This window comes from Trichomycterus rosablanca, chromosome 7 (genome assembly GCF_030014385.1).
Source record: "Trichomycterus rosablanca isolate fTriRos1 chromosome 7, fTriRos1.hap1, whole genome shotgun sequence".
NCBI classification, from domain to species: Eukaryota; Metazoa; Chordata; class Actinopteri; order Siluriformes; family Trichomycteridae; genus Trichomycterus; species Trichomycterus rosablanca.
Window position 1 is genome coordinate 27,560,951 of NC_085994.1, and position 21,610 is coordinate 27,582,560.

At 38.7% G+C, this 21,610-nt stretch overlaps 1 protein-coding gene across 3 annotated transcripts in view; it reads left to right on the forward strand.

The window, feature by feature from the left end:
- The window catches only part of bsna (bassoon presynaptic cytomatrix protein a), a 116,570-nt gene that overhangs the window by 11,878 nt on the left and 83,082 nt on the right, over positions 1-21,610 (forward strand). For all 3 annotated transcript variants that reach the window (XM_062999194.1, XM_062999195.1, XM_062999197.1), the window contains exon 2: positions 11,455-11,950. In XM_062999194.1, the coding sequence (XP_062855264.1) occupies positions 11,455-11,950 (496 nt within the window). The remainder of the gene's footprint in view (positions 1-11,454; positions 11,951-21,610) is intronic.

Here is a 21,610-nt window from a genome sequence, read left to right on the forward strand (position 1 = left end):
AACAATGTCATTGTCAATTTAGTGCAACAGCGAAATTCTGTTGCACTGAATGACTGTTGTTTACATTTTCAGCATTTAGCAGACGCTTTTATCCAAAGCGACTTACACAATGAGCAATTGAGGGTTAAGGGCCTTGCTCAGGGACCCAACAGTGGCAACTTGGTGGTGGCGGGGCTTGAAGCGGCAACCTTCTGTTTACTAGTCCAGTACCTTAACCACTGAGCTATCACTGGCCTGTCACTATCACTGTTGTTGTACTGAATGACAGAAATTTTACTTTAGCACATTTTACAGTTATCCCAGTGGTTAGCAAAAGCTAACATTGACCTTAGCTCAAAGACATTTCTACACATATTCACATTTAAATGTTAATAACCTTGTTTGTTTACAAGATTAACCGTAATATTACGTTTTCTGTGTTGTACTGAATGACACTCAGTTTTGTTCTTTAATGTACTGTGTCAGTAAAAAGACATTTTTATCAAATAATGTTAAAATGCATTGACCTCGTGTGTGTGCTGAAGGGTCCCCAGGAGTCTTCTTTTGTTGTTATAATTGGTCACATGACTGCAGTAGCTTGATTGCATATTAAAATAAGGCTTTTTATTAACGTTGTACTGAATGACAACTGAAGATTGGGAAAATGGGGACTGAAAGTATCCTGAATATTATTAATATTAAAAAACACATCTGATTGAATATTATTTAATATGTCACACATGACATTTGTACAATTATCCCAAATCAGTAAATTTTAAGTTTTACTTAAGATTAATTAGTTTTTTCTTAATGTTTTATTACTTAAAGAGGTAGGGGGACCGTTGCACTGAATGACATTTTGGGGGTTTCAAGGGTTATCTTTTCAAAAATCATACATTTTCCGTAAAAATGACTTTAGGTTTCAGTAAAGATGTACAAATGGAGTATATTGAAGGTGTATCCACTTATATTAATATAATTGTATATTATTTATCAAGTGGGGACACTAAAAAGTTACGTCTCGTCTTTGACCCTAATACAATTGAATGTAGTTTAAACATATTTTTGTGTTCACATTAGCCTTCTTGTTTCATCAGGATTTTAAAAGAATTTCTAAAAATTGCCACCAGTGGTCAAACCGTATATTAGATTCCATGGGAAATAGAAAGAAATACCTCTTTGAAAAAACTAGCTGTAAAGAAAAGAAAAAAGAAATCTAGAACCTAGAAAAAACAACAGGAAAAGCACAGGACCATAATCATTAAATTAATTAATAAAATAATGTTGCGCTTGCCACTGCTGCTGGGATCCAGTGATTGAATCCCCAGTGGTGCTATTGGTAAGTTGGATCTGTACATACTGGCATGATTGGCTATGTCTGGTGGGGGATGGCTGAAGCCAAGCATGAATCCTAGGTAAAAAGCTGTCTCTAGGTGCAGCATGTAACAATTGATTAGGTGCAGAGAATGCTTTGAAGTGTAGTTTAAAAAGAATTGCACTTTTTATCAGTCTGCACCAGCGTGGGTACAGCAAGTGAGCATGGTACAATTTGGCACTACTGAAAAGCAAGCAAGCGTATTTGTGAAATTTACAATGTCAGTTATTTTGTTAAATCTTATGAATTTTAAAAAGGGGTGCATGATGAGTTCTGCATCCCTGAGGGATGTCTGAATACTCATCAGTGGCTTATTTAAGTAAATACATTTTTATCTTTTTTTATTGTAAATATATAAAATATTGAAACTTAAATCTCTCTTAATTTTTCAAATGCAGGTGACATGTACTGTATGTTGATTCCTGCAACTTTCTTTAGCTTTAAGAGCCCTTTGGAATATACAGTAAAGCGTGACTAACTGTGTATGGTGTCCTTAATTTATTTAATTATTCATGGATTAAACAACAGAGTCAGAATCTTGTTCTTCCTTGCTGCATTGTAATTAAGCAAAGCCAGTCTTACAGGTCTACTGGAATAATAGTATCAAACATTATTTAATTGGCAGCAAAGAAGCCAGTTTTGTAAAGAAAAAAACTCTGTTTACATATGTCCTGTTTGGTTTTATTGTCAAGTCTTTGCAGATAATAAATTATCTCCACGTAAGAGATAAGTCTGAGAGCATTTGGAAGATGTCTCAGGGGGAGAACAATTCAGACAAGTTTATGACTTATGTATTAGATACATAGCCAAGAGTTCAAGAGTACTTGTACTTAGAAGGAGGATTACCCAGGTATTTTCAGGGCCCATTTCACTAAATGACAGAGGAGATTTTTATATAAATTGTGAGATTTATGGACTATTACTTTTTCTGTACATTCACTTGACATTCACTTGACATACTTAATTACTTAATTAACACTGCAAAATTAGCTCTAATTTGGCAATATTTTCATTAAAATAATTAATGAGGGAATTGGAGAGCAACCAGTATAATTACAGTTAAGCCGGAAAGTCTGCACACCCCTTTCACCTTCTTCACATTTTATTACATTACAGACTCATTCTATAATAGATTGAGTTCAGTTTTGTCACAAAATTCTACACCAAATATCCCACAATGGCAAAGTGAAAGCAGGTTTTTAGACATTTGTGCTAATTAATTAAAAATCATAATGTAAAATATCATATGTACACAAGTGTGCACACCCTTTGATATGACACCCAACAGTGAGCTGAGGTGCATTTTGTTTCCATGATACTGCTTGAGATGTTTCTACAATTTAATTGGAGTCTACCTGTGGTACACACATCAGAGCAAACTCCAAGCCATGGCGTCAAAAGAATTATCTGCAGACCTCAGAAACAGGATTGTGTCAAGGCATAGATCTGGAGAAGGGTACAGAGAAATTGCTGCAGCTTTACAGGTCCCAAAGAGAACAGTGACCACCATCATTTGTAAATGGAAGAAGTTTGGAACCACCAAAAATCTTCCTAGACCTAGCCGCCCGGCCAACTGAGCAATCAGGGAAGTTGGGCCTTGGCCAGGGAGGTGAGCGGGAACACGAGGGTCACTATGACAGAGCTCCAGCGTATCCTTGTGGAGATGGGAGAACCTATCAGAAGATCAACCATCCAGGCAGCACTCCACAAATCATGGACCTCAGACTGGGGTGAAGGTTTACCATCCAACATGACAATGACCCGAAGCACACAGCCAAGAGAACAAAGGAGTGGCTTCGGAGAAAGTCTGTGAATGTCCTTGAGTGGCCCAGCCAGAGCCCAGACCTGAATCCAATCGAACATCTGTGGAAGGAGCTGAAAATGGCTGAAAAATGGCTGAAAAAAACCGACGCTCCCCATCCAACCTGACGGAGCTTGCAAGGATATGCCAAGAGGAATGTTCAAAAAATGTCCAGAAACAAGTGTGCCAAGCTTGTAACTTCTTTTCCAAGACGGCTTGAAGCTGTAATTGCTGCCAAAGGTGCATCAACCAAGTATTAGGCTAAGGGTGTGTACAGATATGTAACCCCTAAATAAACAATTTTTGTCAGTAAAATAAAATCGCATATTTTCTAACCCCTAGCTGCGTCTGGAATCGCATACTTACAGAGTACGTACTAGATTGGAGGAAGTATGCACTACTCGGCCGGTAAAGAAGTACATACTTTCAGTACAGAAGTATGCACAAAACACCGCTACGTACTACAGTGTATCACAAAAGTGAGTACACCCCTCACATTTCTGCAAATATTTTATTATATCTTTTCATGGGACAACACTATAGACATGAAACTTGGATATAATAATAATAATAATACATTTTATTTATATAGCGCTTTTCAAGATAGTCAAAGACGCTTTACATAAGACAAATAATCAAAACAAATACGTACATACACCATACAAATCATAGTACAAAATCAAAATAGTACATCAACATCAAGAATAATTAAGATAAAAACAAAGAGAGCAGCATAAGACAGTTCATTAAAAATTAGCTAAATTATGAGAGAGAACAACAAATATAGAACAATTTCTTAAAATTAGACAGAAACAGGACAGATTTACATGCAATCAGGAAACTGAAAACTTTACAAGTTTTAGGATCTAGGACTTCACATTTCTGTCGTGATCTAAGTATAAAAACTATTAAAAAGAATAGCAAAAATAAAAGCATTTATTTTGTGTTGTTACAAGTTAAATGCCACTCTGAATAGATGAGTTTTGAGAAGTGACTTGAATTTGGACAGGTCAGGACAATCTCGTAGGTGTTTGGGGAGAGCATTCCATAAAGATGGAGCAGCTATGGAAAAGGCCCTGTCACCCCAGGTCCGGTGCTTGGTCCTAGAGGGTATGGACAGTAGGTTAGCCTCAGAAGAGCGAAGGCTACGGGAGGGAATGTGCTGATGGAGCAGGTCGGTGAGGTAGGATGGGGCCTGATTATGGAGAGCTTTGTGAGTGAATAGAAGAATTTTGAATTGAATGCGTTGAGCAACGGGAAGCCAATGAAGTTTTTGTAGAACAGGTGTAATATGATCACGGGAGCGAGTATGAGTAAGGAGGCGAGCAGCTGAATTCTGGATATACTGAAGTTTTTTTAGGATTTTGTTAGATGTACCATAAAGGATGCTATTGCAATAATCAATTCTGGATGTAATAAAAGCATGAATCAAGGTTTCGGCGGCAGAAAAGGAGAGTGATGGACGTAGACGTGCTATGTTTTTTAGATGAAAGAAAGCAGTTTTGGTGATGTGATTTACATGGCGGTCAAAAGAGAGGTTGCTATCAAAAATTACACCAAGATTTCGGATGTTAGAAGACGGAGACAAAGTGTCATTATCAATGGTAATTTGAAAATTTTTTGTGGTTTTTGCCAGGGTTGTAGGACCTACGATGATCATATCTGATTTTTCACAGTTTAATTTGAGGAAATTAGCTTTCATCCACAATTTCATTTCAGTGATGCAATTTGTCAGAGTGGAGTGAAGTTCAGTATTAATGGATTTGGAGGAGATGTAAAGCTGAATATCATCAGCATAGCAGTGGAAATGTAAACCATGCCGACGTATGATGTCACCAAGGGGGAGCATATAAAGAATAAACAAAAGGGGACCTAACACTGAGCCTTGGGGAACGCCTTGGGACAGTGGAGCAATGGCAGAACTACAATTGTTGATATTAACAAACTGTTGTCTGTTTATGAGATATGACCTTAACCACAAAAGGGCAGTACCAGTGATGTTGACAGAGGATTCAAGGCGGGACAGAAGAATGGAGTGATTAATGGTGTCAAAAGCTGCAGTAAGATCAAGGAGGACGAGAATATTAATTTGTCCAGAGTCTGAGGAAAGAAGAAGGTCATTTGTGACTTTGAGGAGGGCTGACTCAGTGCTGTGCTGGGGGCGGAAACCAGACTGAAATGATTCAAATAGATTATTGGAATTTAGGTGATCTTTGAGCTGTGAGGCAACAACACGTTCCAGTATTTTCGACAGAAATGGAAGATTGGAAATGGGCCGAAAGTTACTCATAATGTTAGAGTCAAGTCCAGGTTTTTTAAGTATGGGAGTAACAGCAGCCAATTTGAGTGATTGAGGGACTGAGCCAGAACTAAGAGAGGAATTGATTATCTCTGTGATAAGTGATGAGATAACTGGAAAACAACCCTTAACAAGTTTTGATGGAGCAGGATCCAAAACACAAGTGGAGCTTCGCATCCCTGTTAAGATCTCAGATAGGTCCAAAAGAGACACAGGTGAGAACTGAGACAGAGGCTGGGTAATAAATTGAGATGAGATAGGCGGAGAAACAGAGATGACAGGGGAAACTGTCAGAAAATTGTGGATATTCTCAACTTTTGTTTGAAAAAATGAGAGGTAAGAGTTACACTTGTCAACTGTAAAGGAATTGGTAGTATTGTCAACTGGTTTGAGAAGTTTATTTATTGTGGAAAAGAGAGTCTTAGGATTTGTTGATCCAGCATGTATGAGTTCGGAATAGTAAGTGGATCGGGCTGCCGTAAGAGCGTCTTTGTAATGTTGAAGATAATCAGAATAAATCTGATAATGTACTGTTAGACCGGTTTTCTTATAAAGTCTTTCAAGCTGGCGTTTACGGGATTTCATTTGGTGAAGCTCAATTGTGTACCATGGTGCGGAATGACTAAATGAAACAAATTTGGTTCTCAAAGGAGCCAGCTCATCAAGACATGAGGCGAGTATGTCATTATAGTAATCGACAAGGTCAGATGAATTACTAGACAGTACAGGACAGACAGACATCTTTTTAACAAGAGAATCTGAGAAAGCAGAGGGAGAGATATATTGAAGATTCCTGAAGGATATTTTACGTTTAGCTCTAGTGATGGGCCTAGTGACCTCAATGTCCATGATGATTGTCAAATGATCAGAGACAGTAAGGTCATGGCTGGACGGCTGATGAACTAGGACACCAGTAGAGCAGACAAGGTCAAGAGTATGACCTTTTTTATGAGTTGGAAAATGTATATGTTGTGTGAAATTAAAACACTGTAACAATTCCAAAAATTCCCTGGCAAATTTACAGTTGTTGTCATCAATATGGATGTTAAAATCACCCATAAGCAGTACAGAGGATGAGAGGGCACTAAGCTGGGTTAAAAAATCTGAAAAATCAGAGAGAAAGGAAGCGTTTGGCTTTGGCGGACGATAAACTACAGCAGTGACCAGAGGAGTAGGCCCTGACAACTTGAAAGCCAGGTGTTCAAAAGAAAGAGCAGCAGGAAAAGACAAAGTGGTTATTTTAATATCATCCCTATAGACTGCAGCAACACCACCACCTCGCCCTTCCATACGAGGTTCATCAATATACGAGTATCCCATTGGCGTGGTCTGATTTAACGTAAAATAATCCAAGGGTTTATGCCAAGTTTCAGTGAGACAGAAAAAGTCTAGTTCACTGTCAGATATAAATTCACTGAGTACAGTACTTTTTGTGTTGAGTGAACGAACATTAAGCAATGCCATTTTCAAGTGGTATTGTTGTGTAGTTGGCTGTGAGGAACGAGGAAGAGAACGGAGATTTGCTAAGTCCACTCTGCGTTTCCCATCCCACTCCGTGGACAGCGTTGTCATGGAGACTACACCGCTACTGGTGTGCAAGGCAGCAGCGCTCTGATGACGTGTTTGCGGAGCGACAGTGCGCACGGCTGACCAGAAGGATGGAATAGCGTTACCGTTTCGAAGATAAACAAGCTTTCTCCGGGAGCCCCTGTGAATATAACGAGGCCGGCGAAGGAGTCCAAGCTGTTTGATGACTGAAATACACGATGGAGTAGTGCAGTTGTTGAACTTCCTCAGCTGGTCAACGGAATAGTTCAACATCGTGCCGATCCCAGGAAAACTCATCCACCGTTCACCACCGGCCGCAGACGCGATGTACAGTAGAAAGAACAAAAAGTATCAAAAGCACAAATAAAAGTATCAAAAGTAACTTAAAAGAAATAGATCCACAAGGTGTGTAAAAAGATGAAAACGAAAAACGATAAAAATACAATAAAATACAATAAAATACGGTAAAATACGGTAACGGTAGCGGCAGCCAAATGCGCCAGCGTCCACCATCACCATGGCAATCTTATAAATGCTGATATAACTTAGAGTAGTCAGTGTACAGCTTGTATAGCAGTGTAGATTTACTGTCTTCTGAAAATAACTCAACACACAGCCATTAATGTCTAAATAGCTGCAACATAAGTGAGTACACCCCACAGTGAACATGTCCAAATTGTGCCCAAAGTGTCAATATTTTGTGTGACCACCATTATTATCCAGCACTGCCTTAACCCTCCTGGGCATGGAATTCACCAGAGCTGCACAGGTTGCTACTGGAATCCTCTTCCACTCCTCCATGATGACATCACGGAGCTGGTGGATGTTAGACACCTTGAACTCCTCCACCTTCCACTTGAGGATGCGCCACAGGTGCTCAATTGGGTTTAGTCCATCACCTTTACCTTCAGCTTCCTCAGCAAGGCAGTTGTCATCTTGGAGGTTGTGTTTGGGGTCGTTATCCTGTTGGAAAACTGCCATGAGGCCCAGTTTTCGAATGGAGGGGATCATGCTCTGTTTCAGAATGTCACAGTACATGTTGGAATTCATGTTTCCCTCAATGAACTGCAGCTCCCCAGTGCCAGCAACACTCATGCAGCCCAAGACCATGATGCTACCTCCACCATGCTTGACTGTAGGCAAGATACAGTTGTCTTGGTACTTCTCACCAGGGCGCCGCCACACATGCTGGACACCATCTGAGCCAAACAAGTTTATCTTGGTCTCGTCAGACCACAGGGCATTCCAGTAATCCATGTTCTTGGACTGCTTGTCTTCAGCAAACTGTTTGCGGGCTTTCTTGTGCGTCAGCTTCCTTCTGGGATGACGACCATGCAGACCGAGTTGATGCAGTGTGCGGCGTATGGTCTGAGCACTGACAGGCTGACCTCCCACGTCTTCAACCTCTGCAGCAATGCTGGCAGCACTCATGTGTCTATTTTTTAAAGCCAACCTCTGGATATGACGCCGAACACATGGACTCGACTTCTTTGGTCGACCCTGGCGAAGCCTGTTCCGAGTGGAACCTGTCCTGGAAAACCGCTGTATGACCTTGGCCACCATGCTGTAGCTCAGTTTCAGGGTGTTAGCAATCTTCTTATAGCCCAGGCCATCTTTGTGGAGAGCAACAATTCAATTTCTCACATCCTCAGAGAGTTCTTTGCCATGAGGTGCCATGTTGAATATCCAGTGGCCAGTATGAGAGAATTGTACCCAAAACACCAAATTTAACAGCCCTGCTCCCCATTTACACCTGGGACCTTGACACATGACACCAGGGAGGGACAACGACACATTTGGGCACAATTTGGACATGTTCACTGTGTGGTGTACTCACTTATGTTGCCAGCTATTTAGACATTAATGGCTGTGTGTTGAGTTATTTTCAGAAGACAGTAAATCTACACTGCTATACAAGCTGTACACTGACTACTCTAAGTTATATCCAAGTTTCATGTCTATAGTGTTGTCCCATGAAAAGATATAATGAAATATTTGCAGAAATGTGAGGGGTGTACTCACTTTTGTGATACACTGTACATCCGCCATCTTACCAACGGATATGTATCGTCTATGTATGTATGTATGTGGATATGTATCGTCTTTTTGTTGTTTATTCGTCTTTAAAATTTTTATTTTATTTATCTTACTTACACTTGTAAACAGAAGACTCTCCGTTTTCCGCCATCTTTCTTGTTTCGCCTGCGCAGCTCCAGTTGCATTATGGGATACATTAGCGGATCACAAGTGTGCATCGCTTGCATACTCAAACATGGCTGCTCAAGAAGTAGGTCATCCGGGTACTTCTCGCGTACCTTTTTATGTGTACTATGTATTCGGATACTAACCGCTCTCGCATACTCATTTCGCGTACTATTGAGTATGAAAGTATGCGATTCCGGACGCAGCCCCTGTTTTCACTTCGTAACTATTGGTGCTTGTGTGTAAATGTTTAAAGCAAAAAAGTACTCAATATATTATAGAATGAGTCTGTAACGTAATAAAACGTGGAGACGGTGAAAGGGGTGTGCAGACTTTCCGGCTTGACTGTATGTATGTATGTATATTTGTGTCCATATTTAATATTGCTGTTACAAACAAAACAGAAAGGCAAATGGGGTCACTTTTAAACACAATTTGTCCTTCTCAGCATTACAGCAGATCCCCCCATAGGACCTACACTGACCTGATAATGTTTAAAAAGTTTCATTTTTAACACTGCAATGCTACTCTAAATGGCATGGTAGAGTAGTATGAGTTGGGTTGTTTGAGTATGAGTATACTATATAGGAAAACTTTACTACTTACAAACCACATTTCCGGGAGTGTAATCATGTAAAATGCAGTTAAAACAGGAATATGTGATTTGTTAATTCTCTTGAATCTTGATACTTTATGTGAAAACAGATTACCAAAATTATTTGCAGTTCTTTTTGAAGTTTGTCCCAAAGTGGTGAGCCACAACCATATTTGCATGTATAGACTAAACCTTTGGTGAATCCTCCTTTTATTTCCTATCATGATACTCTCACCTGTTAGCAATATATCTGCTTTATGTGGAATAATTAAAAATAGTTACATTTCTTTTTACCCCGTCCCAACTTTTCTTCAGTGTGTTGTAGATATGAAATTCAACAATTGTATATAATTACAAAATACTGGTCAGCCAAAAAATTTTTTTGTACTTCTGTCAGTTACATGAAGGGTTGAAGAAAATGAACAAACACCAGATTCTTGTTTCAAAAAAATAAAGTCTTTTAGAAAGTTTCTGGAAGCTTTTCTGGAATAGGGGTTTGTAGCATTGCTCTTATCAATGTAAGTTTGTAAAAATAAAATGTACATTTACTTATTGGGACAGTAGCTCTATTTATCTTGGGCTGTTTTATTTCTGTCCTTATTCCAAATGTTGGGTGTTCAGTGTGGAACTAGTTACATTGCATCCTGTGTAGAGCACCTGTGCAGCAAATAGCAACCTAGTTTGCTCTTAACATAACTATTGTTAAAAACTACTATACAGTGTAGACACAGTTGCAATGTAAATTGTTCAACCCAGTTGCAAATTAGGTTTATTAGCAAAATGTACAAACTTTCAGCTGTTTGCAGAAAACCATATATAACAACACTTTTAGCAATGGATGTGGCTAAAACATCTAAACTAAACAATTGAGTGAGTGGTGTCCACATACTTTTGTATGTAACATATATTATGGGACTGTTAGTCTCTCTTTAAAAGCCATTTAGCTAGAAATGGGATGCAATGGCAGCACAGTAAATCAAATACTTGTACTTTGGACCTTGCTTTGTGCATAGGTGCACAGTCATGCTGGAATAGGACCTTCCCCAAACTGCCATAAATTTGTAAGCATATTTTTCTCTATGGCTGCATTCTTTCACTTTGCATACAGTCCACTACATAAGTTGTTGAATTACATCATACCTTTTGTAGAGTGTAAGCAAATGTGTGTATGTTTGCCCTGTGATAGACCTGCCTTTCGCCTGGTGAAATATGATAAAGCGGTGGCAAAATAGACAATGAATGAATGCTTGTATGTATTAAATGGTTTTAATAGTATACGGTGGTTATTTACATGCAAATAACTTACAAACAAACTGTAGTCTTTGAAGACACACATAAACACACCCTCAAACTGAAGTTAAAAGTTATGTGTTTTTCTGATGTCAAACAGTCTTGAAGTTGATTACAGGGTTAAATCAAATTAGGATTTTTCTTAAGGTAGATTTGCTAACATTTTTATTATGCATAAATAAGAAAATTATTACATGGATTTGTATTTAACCATATTATGCATGAAAAAACAGTGAACTGAGTACTACATGCACTTATTTACAGTTGGTGACTGGAAAATACATTATTACATAATTAGCTAAATAATAAGTAATGGTAAGTTAGATAAATCAAGATGTCTCTTTATTTCTGTTGCTTTATTACAGGCTGTCTGGAGCACCTCAAACTGCCAAAACAAGCTATGGTCCTACAGGTGGCATAGGGACAGGTGGGGGCCTGGGTACAGGTGGCATGGGAGGAATGGCAGGACGAGGAGACACCTACAGGCTGGCAACACATGAGAGCCCCAGACCCTCTTCAACCCCTCCATTACAGACTCACTCATCCTCCCAAAGCAAAAGTGCAGACCAGGGTCCTGGGCAGCATGCCTCTAGACGGAACCTTCAGGTGGACTTCAGCAGCAGCACTACAGGGCGATCAGGTCGATCCCCATCTGTATCTCCTGACCGGGGCAGCACACCCAGCTCACCTTACTCTGTGCCACAAATAGCACCCATGCCCAGCAGCAGTAAGCTGTGCCCAATCTGTAACACCACAGAGCTGACCAATGCTGATGGAACACCCAACTTTAACAAGTGTACCCAGTGTCGTACCACTGTATGCAACCAGTGTGGCTTCAATCCCAACCCTCACCTCACAGAGGTAAATACTTTTATTCATATCCTAAGTAGAGCTATGGATTGATCAGTGCTATGGAACTATAGTACTCACAAATGTCAAATGAACGGCATTCAGGTAACACAGCAGTCTAATATGATGGGTCACCACCACAGTAAATTTGAAGTCAGTTGCTTAAATAACAGGGTGGCTTGGTGGGCAGCTCTGTTGCCTCGCAGCAAGAAGGTCCTGGGTTTGATTCCCAAATGTACAGTTCGTGTCCCTTCTGTGTGGATTTTGCATGTCTGTGTGGGTTTACTTTTTGCCCTATGTGTGAATGTATAAGTGTATAACCTTTCAACCTGTGAATTGTACCCACCGGGACCCTAAATAGGATAAAGCGGTAGTTTAATTTTTTCTTTAAATTGAACAAATTAAATTTATAAACCTGCCCACACAAAAAATTTATTTGCTTATGAGTAAGGACTAGTGGTCTTGATTTTAATGGATATACTGTACTTGCCTTTTTACACATCTATATAAACTTAATCACCCATAGTAAAATGTTTGCTGTAATTATCTTTGACATTATCTAGAAATAAGTTGAAGTCTATTTATTGCAATTTAAATTGACTGGACACAGTTTGGAAAGACACACACCTGGGTCTACAGTGGCCCACAATTTACCATGATGCTACAAGAAAACAAACCATGAATTTAAGGAACTGTCTGTCGATCTCCACAATCAAATTGTGGCAAGACGTAGAATATAAAACATAAAATTAAAAAAATCTAAGGCTTTAAGTGTTTCTAAGACCACAGTGGCCTCAAACTGAGACCTTCCCAGAGTTGGTCGTTCAACCAAATTGGGTTATCAAGCAGAAAGGGCCTTGGTCATGAAGGTGGGAAAAACCCTAACATTCATTCTAAAACAGCACTAAAAGTCCTGTGCAGGGATGGAGAAGCCTATCGAATAAGCAACCATCTCTGCAGCATTCTATGAATCAGGGCTTTATGGCAGAGTGGTGAGACAGAAGCCAATGCTGTGTAATAGACAGCCCACATAAAGTTTGCTTACCAGTATGAGGAAAATGATTCTCTACTTTGGTAAGATGCTAATTGAACCCAAAACCATATGTACAGTGAGACATCAGTGGTACAGTGGTGGCAGCATCATGCTATTCTCAGTGTCAGGGACAGGAAGACTTGTAAAATTAATGGATGGTTAAATGTAGACAAACACAGGAACATTCTTGAAAAAAACTCACAAACTCAGACTGGGGCATCCTCTCACCTTTCAACACAATAGTGAAAAACAACAGTGGAGTGGCTTTGGGTCTCTGAATGCTCCTGAGTGGTCCAGCCAAAGACTAGACTTAAACCTTATTAAATATCTGTAAGACGACCTAAGAATTGTAGCTCACGGACACGCCACATCCAATTTGATGGGGTTTTAGAGGATTTGCCCTTGTTTCTTGACTAAATATACATAAACATGAAACAAAAAGACATAAACAACACTTATATGCACACACAGAGATACAATTGCCAGATACTAAATCATGTACACCTATTTGATAAGTTGCTTACTGTAGCTGTATTTGTTGCTCTGTACAATTAATCATCCCCTGTACCTCATTTATTTGATAGAACTTCAGTGATAATGTTTTTTTTATTTTGGTTGGTGAACCATTCTCAGCACTGCAAAAAATGAAACAACAATGCTGCACTTTCTAGACACATATCAAAACACACACTACCATGTCATTAGTGTCACTGCAGTAACAAAGTGTGCAGACCAACCAATGGGCTATAGTCATTCACATTTATGGCATTTAACAGGTGCTTTTATCCGAAGTGACAAATTGTGATTGTAATTAAATACATTTCAAGCAACTGAGGGTCAAAGGTCTAGCTCAGAGCCCTAACAGTGGCAACTCGGCGGTGGTGGGGCTTGAATCGCCAACCTTCTGATTATGATATAACATTTGAATGCGAACTGCAGAACCTTAGAAAACACCTTAAACTTACATCAGTAAAAATTTTTGTACACTATTGTGTAAAAACTTTATTTCTTGTTTCTTACTATGTATGTTCCTTGGTCCAATAATGATTTATGCATACCTAAAACAAGTAATGAGACACCACCTTGATTAACATAATTTGCAAGATCATTAATATTTATGTAAGGGTTTCACACATATTCAAATTAAATGACATCCTCAGTGAGGATAAAATAATGGCATTGTTTTAAAGACAGCTTATAGACAGCAGTAAAAATACTATTACTTGTTTGCTCTGGCAGTCTTTTTAATATATGAGTGTTGTGCTTTGCTGTTTCCACTACAGCCCTGATATATCGATTGGCAGATTATATAATTATATCAAGTTCCATTATCACAAAGGGTAACTGTGAACTGTAACTTTTTTAGTTTTATACCAAAACAAAAAAGATATTCATGGGCCACTCAGTTACCTAAATTTGGCACATGAAACCAATTAAAAATGAGTTACAAAGAACATTTGTCTATGAGTTGCAATGTCATGTCCTGGGTGGTACACTGGCTTGGTGGATAGCACTGTCCAGGGTTTAATTTCAAGGTGGAGTGATCTGGGTCCTTTCAGTGTGGATTTTGCATGCTCTCTCTGGGTCTGTGTTTCCTTCTGGAGCTTTGGTTTCCTTCCACAGTCCAAAGACATGTAAATTAATGAATCATGCATAGTCAAACTACATGTCCTGTCATTACTTTAACTAAAATTTAAAACATGACATTAAATCTAAATAAACAAACAATGCCATGTTGTACCACAATTTTACAGGCAGGCTATTAAGCTTGGCTGTGTCCTAATTTGGCTCAACAATTAAATTTGGGGAACTTGTTATTTAAGAAGGCATCTACTTTTTACAATGTCAAGAGGAACTGTTATAGAGTTCTAAGTGTTGTAACTGTTAAAGCAGTACAAGTAAACAATGGCAAAATATTATATTTTCTCTCTGAATCCAGCATAAATTTAAGTTCAGGAAATAAGAAAATGAGTAAAGCAAAGGCTCGTTCTTTCCCTCGGCTGCCTATTCTTTTGCTTTGGCTATAATTTTAGCAGTGACTGACACTAGGGTGCTAATAAGTTTTCATCTTATTAGCTGTTTGTAACACTGCTTGGTTTCTTCCTACTGTGCCTCAATCTCAGTGCGAAACAGATGACTAGCTTGCTCAGATTACTCACAGTGTACAGTACACTGTATTTCCTCATACTGTTTTAATAGCAATATATAAATCACCTTTCATATCACTGTTATTTTACAGATAAGCATCATGTGTTATGTCCTGCCACAAAACAATTTTGATACATTTTGTGAGTTTGATTGATTTTCAACTGCGAACTCATCATTGACCATTTATTGTTGAGTCGCTTACTATACAGTCATCAGTTGGGCTTGTTTAATCACTTTGAAAATATTTGCATTGTAATATTCCAGATAGAAATGTAGCACACATTTCATAACTAAACTATATTTGTACTGATGTAAACCTTATAAAATCATGTCCTTCTGCCTTCCCAAATTTGGCCTGCAGATGAGGCATGGAGACACAGATGTTTGACATCAGGTGGTGGGGTTGGGGTGCCACTTGTGCATTTCCGTCTAGCTTTTTTGGCTGGGGTAGCATGTACTTTTTGGTAGCCTGATGTTTTTGTGTTTTTTGTTTGTACAACCCCAAATCAGAAAAAGTTGGGACAGCATGGACAATGAAAAAAAATCTGTAAAACAATTAAAAATTTTAATATTGAGATCAGTGAAAAAAATACTGAGACACAAGCTTTTTGTGCAGATTTCCAATCCAGCCCAGTAACCTTAGAAGAACTACATTACTGCAGTACAGTAAATAAAGATTGAAGAGGATCAGTTAACTGTGTGTTTTCATGTATAGATTTACAGAAAACATGTTGTTAATTGTTTGCTTTGATGTTTGCCCCAAATCAGAAGAAAAGTTGACATTAACTAACATTAACTTTGACTTTTACTTCATTGCAGACAGTATGAACCCAAACCCAACATATTTCATGTTTTGTCTGGTCAAAATTCCTCCAAACTGCTTGAATTATTTAATGATATTATGCACTGTAGAGGGAGAAATATGCAAATACCTTTCAATCTTTCTTTGAGGTACATTGTTTTCAAACATTTCAATAATTTTCTCAAGCATCTGTTGACAAACTGGAGATCCTCTGCCCATCTCTGCTCATCAAAGACTCAGCCTTTCGTGAATACGGCTTTTGTTCCAGAACATTAAAATCTCCTGTTAAAATCTCCTGTTTAAAATAACATTATTTTTTTACCTTATTAGTAGCCCTAAACTGGCCCTGTCCCAACTTTCTTTGTATATGATGAAGGCCTGAAATGGAGGATTTTTCTTTTTTGAATTTTTTCCCAATTTTCCGCCCAATCTAGTCGTATCCAGTTACCCGATTGCCTTACCCTTCCTCTCTACTGATGCTGATCTCCACTTCTGATTGAGGAGAGCAAGACTGACACACACACCCTCTGTCACGTGTGCAGTAGCCAACTGAATCTTTTCACCTGCACGAGGCGAGTTCATATGCGGATCAGCTTTGTGCACGGATAGCCACACTCTGATCAGCATTATTCCTCGACTCTGTGCAGTCGCCATCAACCAGCCAGCAGAGGTCGTAATTGCATCAGTTATGAGGTCCCAATCCGGCTTCCCACCCTATATGAACAATAGCCAATTGTTGTTCATGTAGCCAGCCAGATGGCAGAGCTGAGTTTTGAACCGACGAGTTCGAAATTACGGCTCTGGTGTGCTAGCGTGTTTTACCGCTGCCCCACCTGAGCAGCATGGAATGGATGTAATTTAGCAAAGACGTTTATTTTAGCAAATAAAAGTCAAAGTAAATGTAAGCTTTATTGTTTTTTTGCATTTTCCATACTGATTTGAGGTTGTAAAAATATTTGTAATTTGACGAACACATTTAACACAAATGGGCACAAAAGTTTTTTTTTTAATATATGTATGCATATGTATGTGTGCGTTATTGCATCTCATCCGTGAATTGTGATGTGACTGCTCATATACCTAGTCATTGGACCACCAATGCTGGCATGGTAACCACTGTACATTCACATATACAGTACATTTATGGCATTAAGCAGATACTTTTACCTAAAGCGATTTACTGTTGTGACCGTATACATTGCAAGTAATTGAGGGTTGTGGGCTTTGCTTAGGGCAACCTGGCCATGGTGGAGCTTGAACCAGTAACCTTCTGATTACTAGTCCAGTACTTTTATGGCTAAGCTAACACTTCTCCTTGCAAGTGACTTGAACCCAACAATCAGAACAAGCACACTTTTGTTATATGTGGTATATGCTCATATATGTGGTAAACATTGGTAAAGTCGATAGGCCTGGCTTGCAATCAATGTTTCTTTTCATTCCAAATGTGTTCAGTGGGGTTAAGTCCAGGTCTTTGTGTCTGCTGCTGCAGTTAATTCAAAGCACCTCCAGTTCCACCAAACCTGTCAAGGCATATCTAGACCTCAATTAGTGCCAAAGGCTGTGTACCCAAAGTGCTCTTTAAACTGCACTTTGTATAAAAAATGTAATAGTTGTGGCACTGTATCAAATGAAGCCTACTTCTGATTTAGACAATGTTGCTAAAGTTGCTCTTAAATTTGTGTAGGAGAACCATATATCTGTACCCCCAGTTCCCACCATAAGCACTTTAAAAATCACTGTGATCACTGTCAGTGCTTGAAAAAAAAGCCGCAATAAACAAATCAATCTGCAAATCTCATTTCATGGTTTGTGAGCAGCACTTCGTGGGATCAATTTACTTGAAATGGTCCTCCGTGGTGAAGTCTTTTCTGGCTTAATAACTAAAATGGTGATGTAGCAGGTTGAGGAGAGCCTGGAGAGATGGAGTGAAGGGAGTGAGTTAGCAGACGTAAAACGGAGTACATGTGCGTGAATAAAAGAAAGGACAGGAGGTACACTTGCAAGGAATTTAGGTGATGAAAGTGGATGAGTTTAAGTACTTGGGGTCGAGTGTACATAGTAATGGAGAGTGTGGTAGGGAGGTAAAGTGGACTGCACAGCTAGGATGTTTTGGAGACAAGGGAGGTGAGATGGTTTGGGCATGTGTAGAGAAGGGATGAGTTATATTTGCAAAAAAAAATACTAAGGATGGAGCCGCCAGGCAGTGGTAGAACAGAAAGGCTAAAAGGAGGGTTATGGAAAGGGGTGAAGGAGGACATGCAGGTGACTGGGGTGTGAGAGGAAGATGCTCAGGACAGAGCAAGATGGAGTCGAATCATCTGCTGTGGCAACCCGTTATGGAAACAGCTGAAACAAGTAGTTCTGTTTCACCCAAGTGTGTTGTACTAAAACCATTTACATTTCCAGAATAGGCTTTTCTGAAAAAAAAAAAATAATAATACAGTATCAGTTGAGTGTGAAACGTGATATTTTAAGAATGTATTAAACAGAATGATCCCAGTGTGCACACATGCTAGCTCTGCTGCCAAATTCAGTGATAGATTCATGTGCCACACTGCCAACCTAATCATGCTTCATTTGTCTAGCTGCCAGAAACCTGGGAAGCCTTGGCTATAATAAAGATGTTGCATTAAAAGAACAAGAGGGGTAGCACTCTGTTACTTTAGGGCCACTCAAATGTTGAAAGGACTGAAAATAATGGTGTAATATGTGCTGTATGTTCATGGTGAATAAATAAATAGAAAATACACACAGAAATAATGGAACTCTATGGGTTAAGAACACTAATGCAAGTATTCATTACAAAAATAAACAATGAACAGTGCAAACAATACACTTGACTCACCATCAAATGGATGTAACAAATCATTGTGACAATAATACATAAATACCTGATGAGGGCTAATGCTAATTGGTAAGTGCTAATCTACTTACAGTGCTATGAAAATTAAATTCAAATATTTCAGATCTTCCAACTATTCAAACCCACCTCATCTGAGTTTACAAACAGATTTGGTTGGGTGGTTGGTAATTGTTGAGAGAAGTTCGCTAACATCTGAGCAATCTGGGCTTTCTGTTGTTGTAACAGTGATATTTGCTGTTTCTGATTTGACAATACGTTCTGCAATCTGACCGCTTTCACATTGTGACCTCCATAATTGCAGCATTTGTTGCATCTGTGCACAGCATTCTGTAATAATGTAACACTAGACATGGGTTACAAACACTAGTGAGGGTATTTATTAAAATAGAAGTAAACAGTACAGTACAAAACTAAACTAACTCAAACCACCACCAAACAGATATAACAAATCACAATAATATATAAAAATCTTATGTAAAGTTGTGCTAAAGCTAACTGCTAACATGCTAATGCTAAGAATGTTTATTTATTTATTCATGTTTTACACACTGGTTACATTCAGGACAGGACAGGTTGTTACTGGTTACACAAGATTCATCTGTTTGTAATGTCAAACACCAAGCTATTTAGTGTTTCAGGTTTTATTTTGTCCCGTTCTTCCTGTGTCTTAAGATGTGCAACAGTACGGGGTCGTAGTTGTTAAATTTGTCTTTCAAAATTCTCTTTTGGGGACAGGTCAGGACCAGTACCTGTACCCTTTCTTCTGCAGCCATACCTTTGTAATGTGTGCAGCATGTGGTTTTGCATTGTCTTGTTGAAAAATGCATGGACGTCCCTGGAAAAGATGACGTCTTGAAGGCAGCACATGTTGCTCTAAGATCTCAATGTACTTTTCTGCATTAATGCTGCCATCACAGAAGTCTTAATGACCTTTGCCAAAGGGCACTGACACCTCCCCATACCATGACAGACCCTTGGCCTTTACACACTAAAATTCCTCCCGATTCCTTGAATTGTTTAATGATATTATGCACTGTAGAGGGAGAAATGTGCAAATCCCTTCCAATCTTTCTTTGAGATACATTGTTTTAAACATTTAAATAATTTTCTCACACATCTGTTGACAAACTGGAGATCCTCTAATCATCTTTGCTCATCAGAGACTCAGCCTTTCCTGGATGCTACTTTTGTACCAAACCATGATTACAATCACCTGTTGACATCACCTGTTTAAAATCGCATAATTATTTAGTTTTTTCACCTCATTACTTGTCCTAAATTGCCCCTGTCCCAACTTTTTTGGAATGTGTTGCAGGCCTGAAATGCAGGAATGAATGTGTATTAATAAATGAAATTAAGTTGAGCAGATAAAACATGAAATGTATCAGGTTCAAACTGTCTGCAATCAAATAAAAGTCAAAGTAAATGTAAGAAACACTGCATTTTTTTTTATTTGCATTTTCCATACTGTCCCAACTTTTTTTTTATTTGAGGTTGTACAAATACTGTTATGCATTAAAATTTATTTTATGACAAATTTACAATTAATTAGAGTTTGCTTCTGAAACCACTTTATATGAATTAGTGATAATACATAATACATTGTGTTGCAATTCTCTGATGTTGTCTCTCACCTTAAATATTAAGACTCTGTTCATAACTCTGTTCATGTCAGTAATATTTAATACTTCTTCTGTACTCAGATAAAAAACGCTGACTGCACTGGATTGGTTGGTGAAGGTTATGGTTATCCATCTCTTTTCTGTTATTGTCAATGTGATTTCAATATGTAGTTATACACTGGCCACTTTACTGGTAATACCAGCATAGCTGCTTAATAATTTTAAGTATCCTATAAGCCAGTCATGTTGCACCAGTGCAATACAAAAATATAGTGACAAAGGTCAAAAGTTTAAGTTCACAACTATCAGAATGTAGAAAATGTGATATATGTGACATTGGGCATGTCATGGCTGTCGATGCCTGTAGAATTTGCCAGGAATATGGTAAAATCATCAAGTTGGTGGCAGCTTTGTGGACAGAACATTACCTGCCTGAATATATAGTCCTGACTGTAAAGGTTGGTCAAGGGGGAACAATGGTTTAGGCTTCCTTTGATCCTTTGGCTGGTCTCTTTGGCTGCCCTTCAATGAAATGGTACCTTGTCCAGTTTTTGTCCCTACCCAAAGTTTAGTGTTTCCATGGCAACTTGCTCACTGTTACCCAAACAAGGACCCTAAGTAGTTTTTATCCCTAGGCAGTGACTTAGGTAGTGTTGGTGCCACAAAGCTCCAGGTTTCTGGTAACCTTGGTTTGAAACTCACTCCTAGTATTGAGCTTTTTCTTTGTGTGTACACTTGTGTTTCCTTTGATTAATCAGGGTTCCTCTTAAAATATGCAGGTATGTGCACTGGATAATAAAAAGATTTTTCTAAGTGTGAGTGACATTGTATATGAAAGTGTGTAACTGGCGCTTTGTTAGACTACATACCCATTTTGTAGCCAGTGTTTCCAGGTAGGCTTTGGACCAACCAAGATCCTGATCAGGATAAAGCTGTTACTAAGAATGAATGAATAACATGTACACATACAGACTTTCCTCAAATCATCTCTATATACTCAGCATGATATGTATTAACATAACAAAACAGACTCACACACAGAAGTACTGGTCCACTAAAAGGATTAGATGGAGAAAGACCGAGAGAAAAAGAAAGAGACAGAATATGAGAGTGTGAAAAAAAGAAACAGCAAGGGAGGATTTTAAAAGGCCAAGGCTGCCCTGGTGCTTTATAACCGCCATGCTGTTCTACTGCTGTTTGA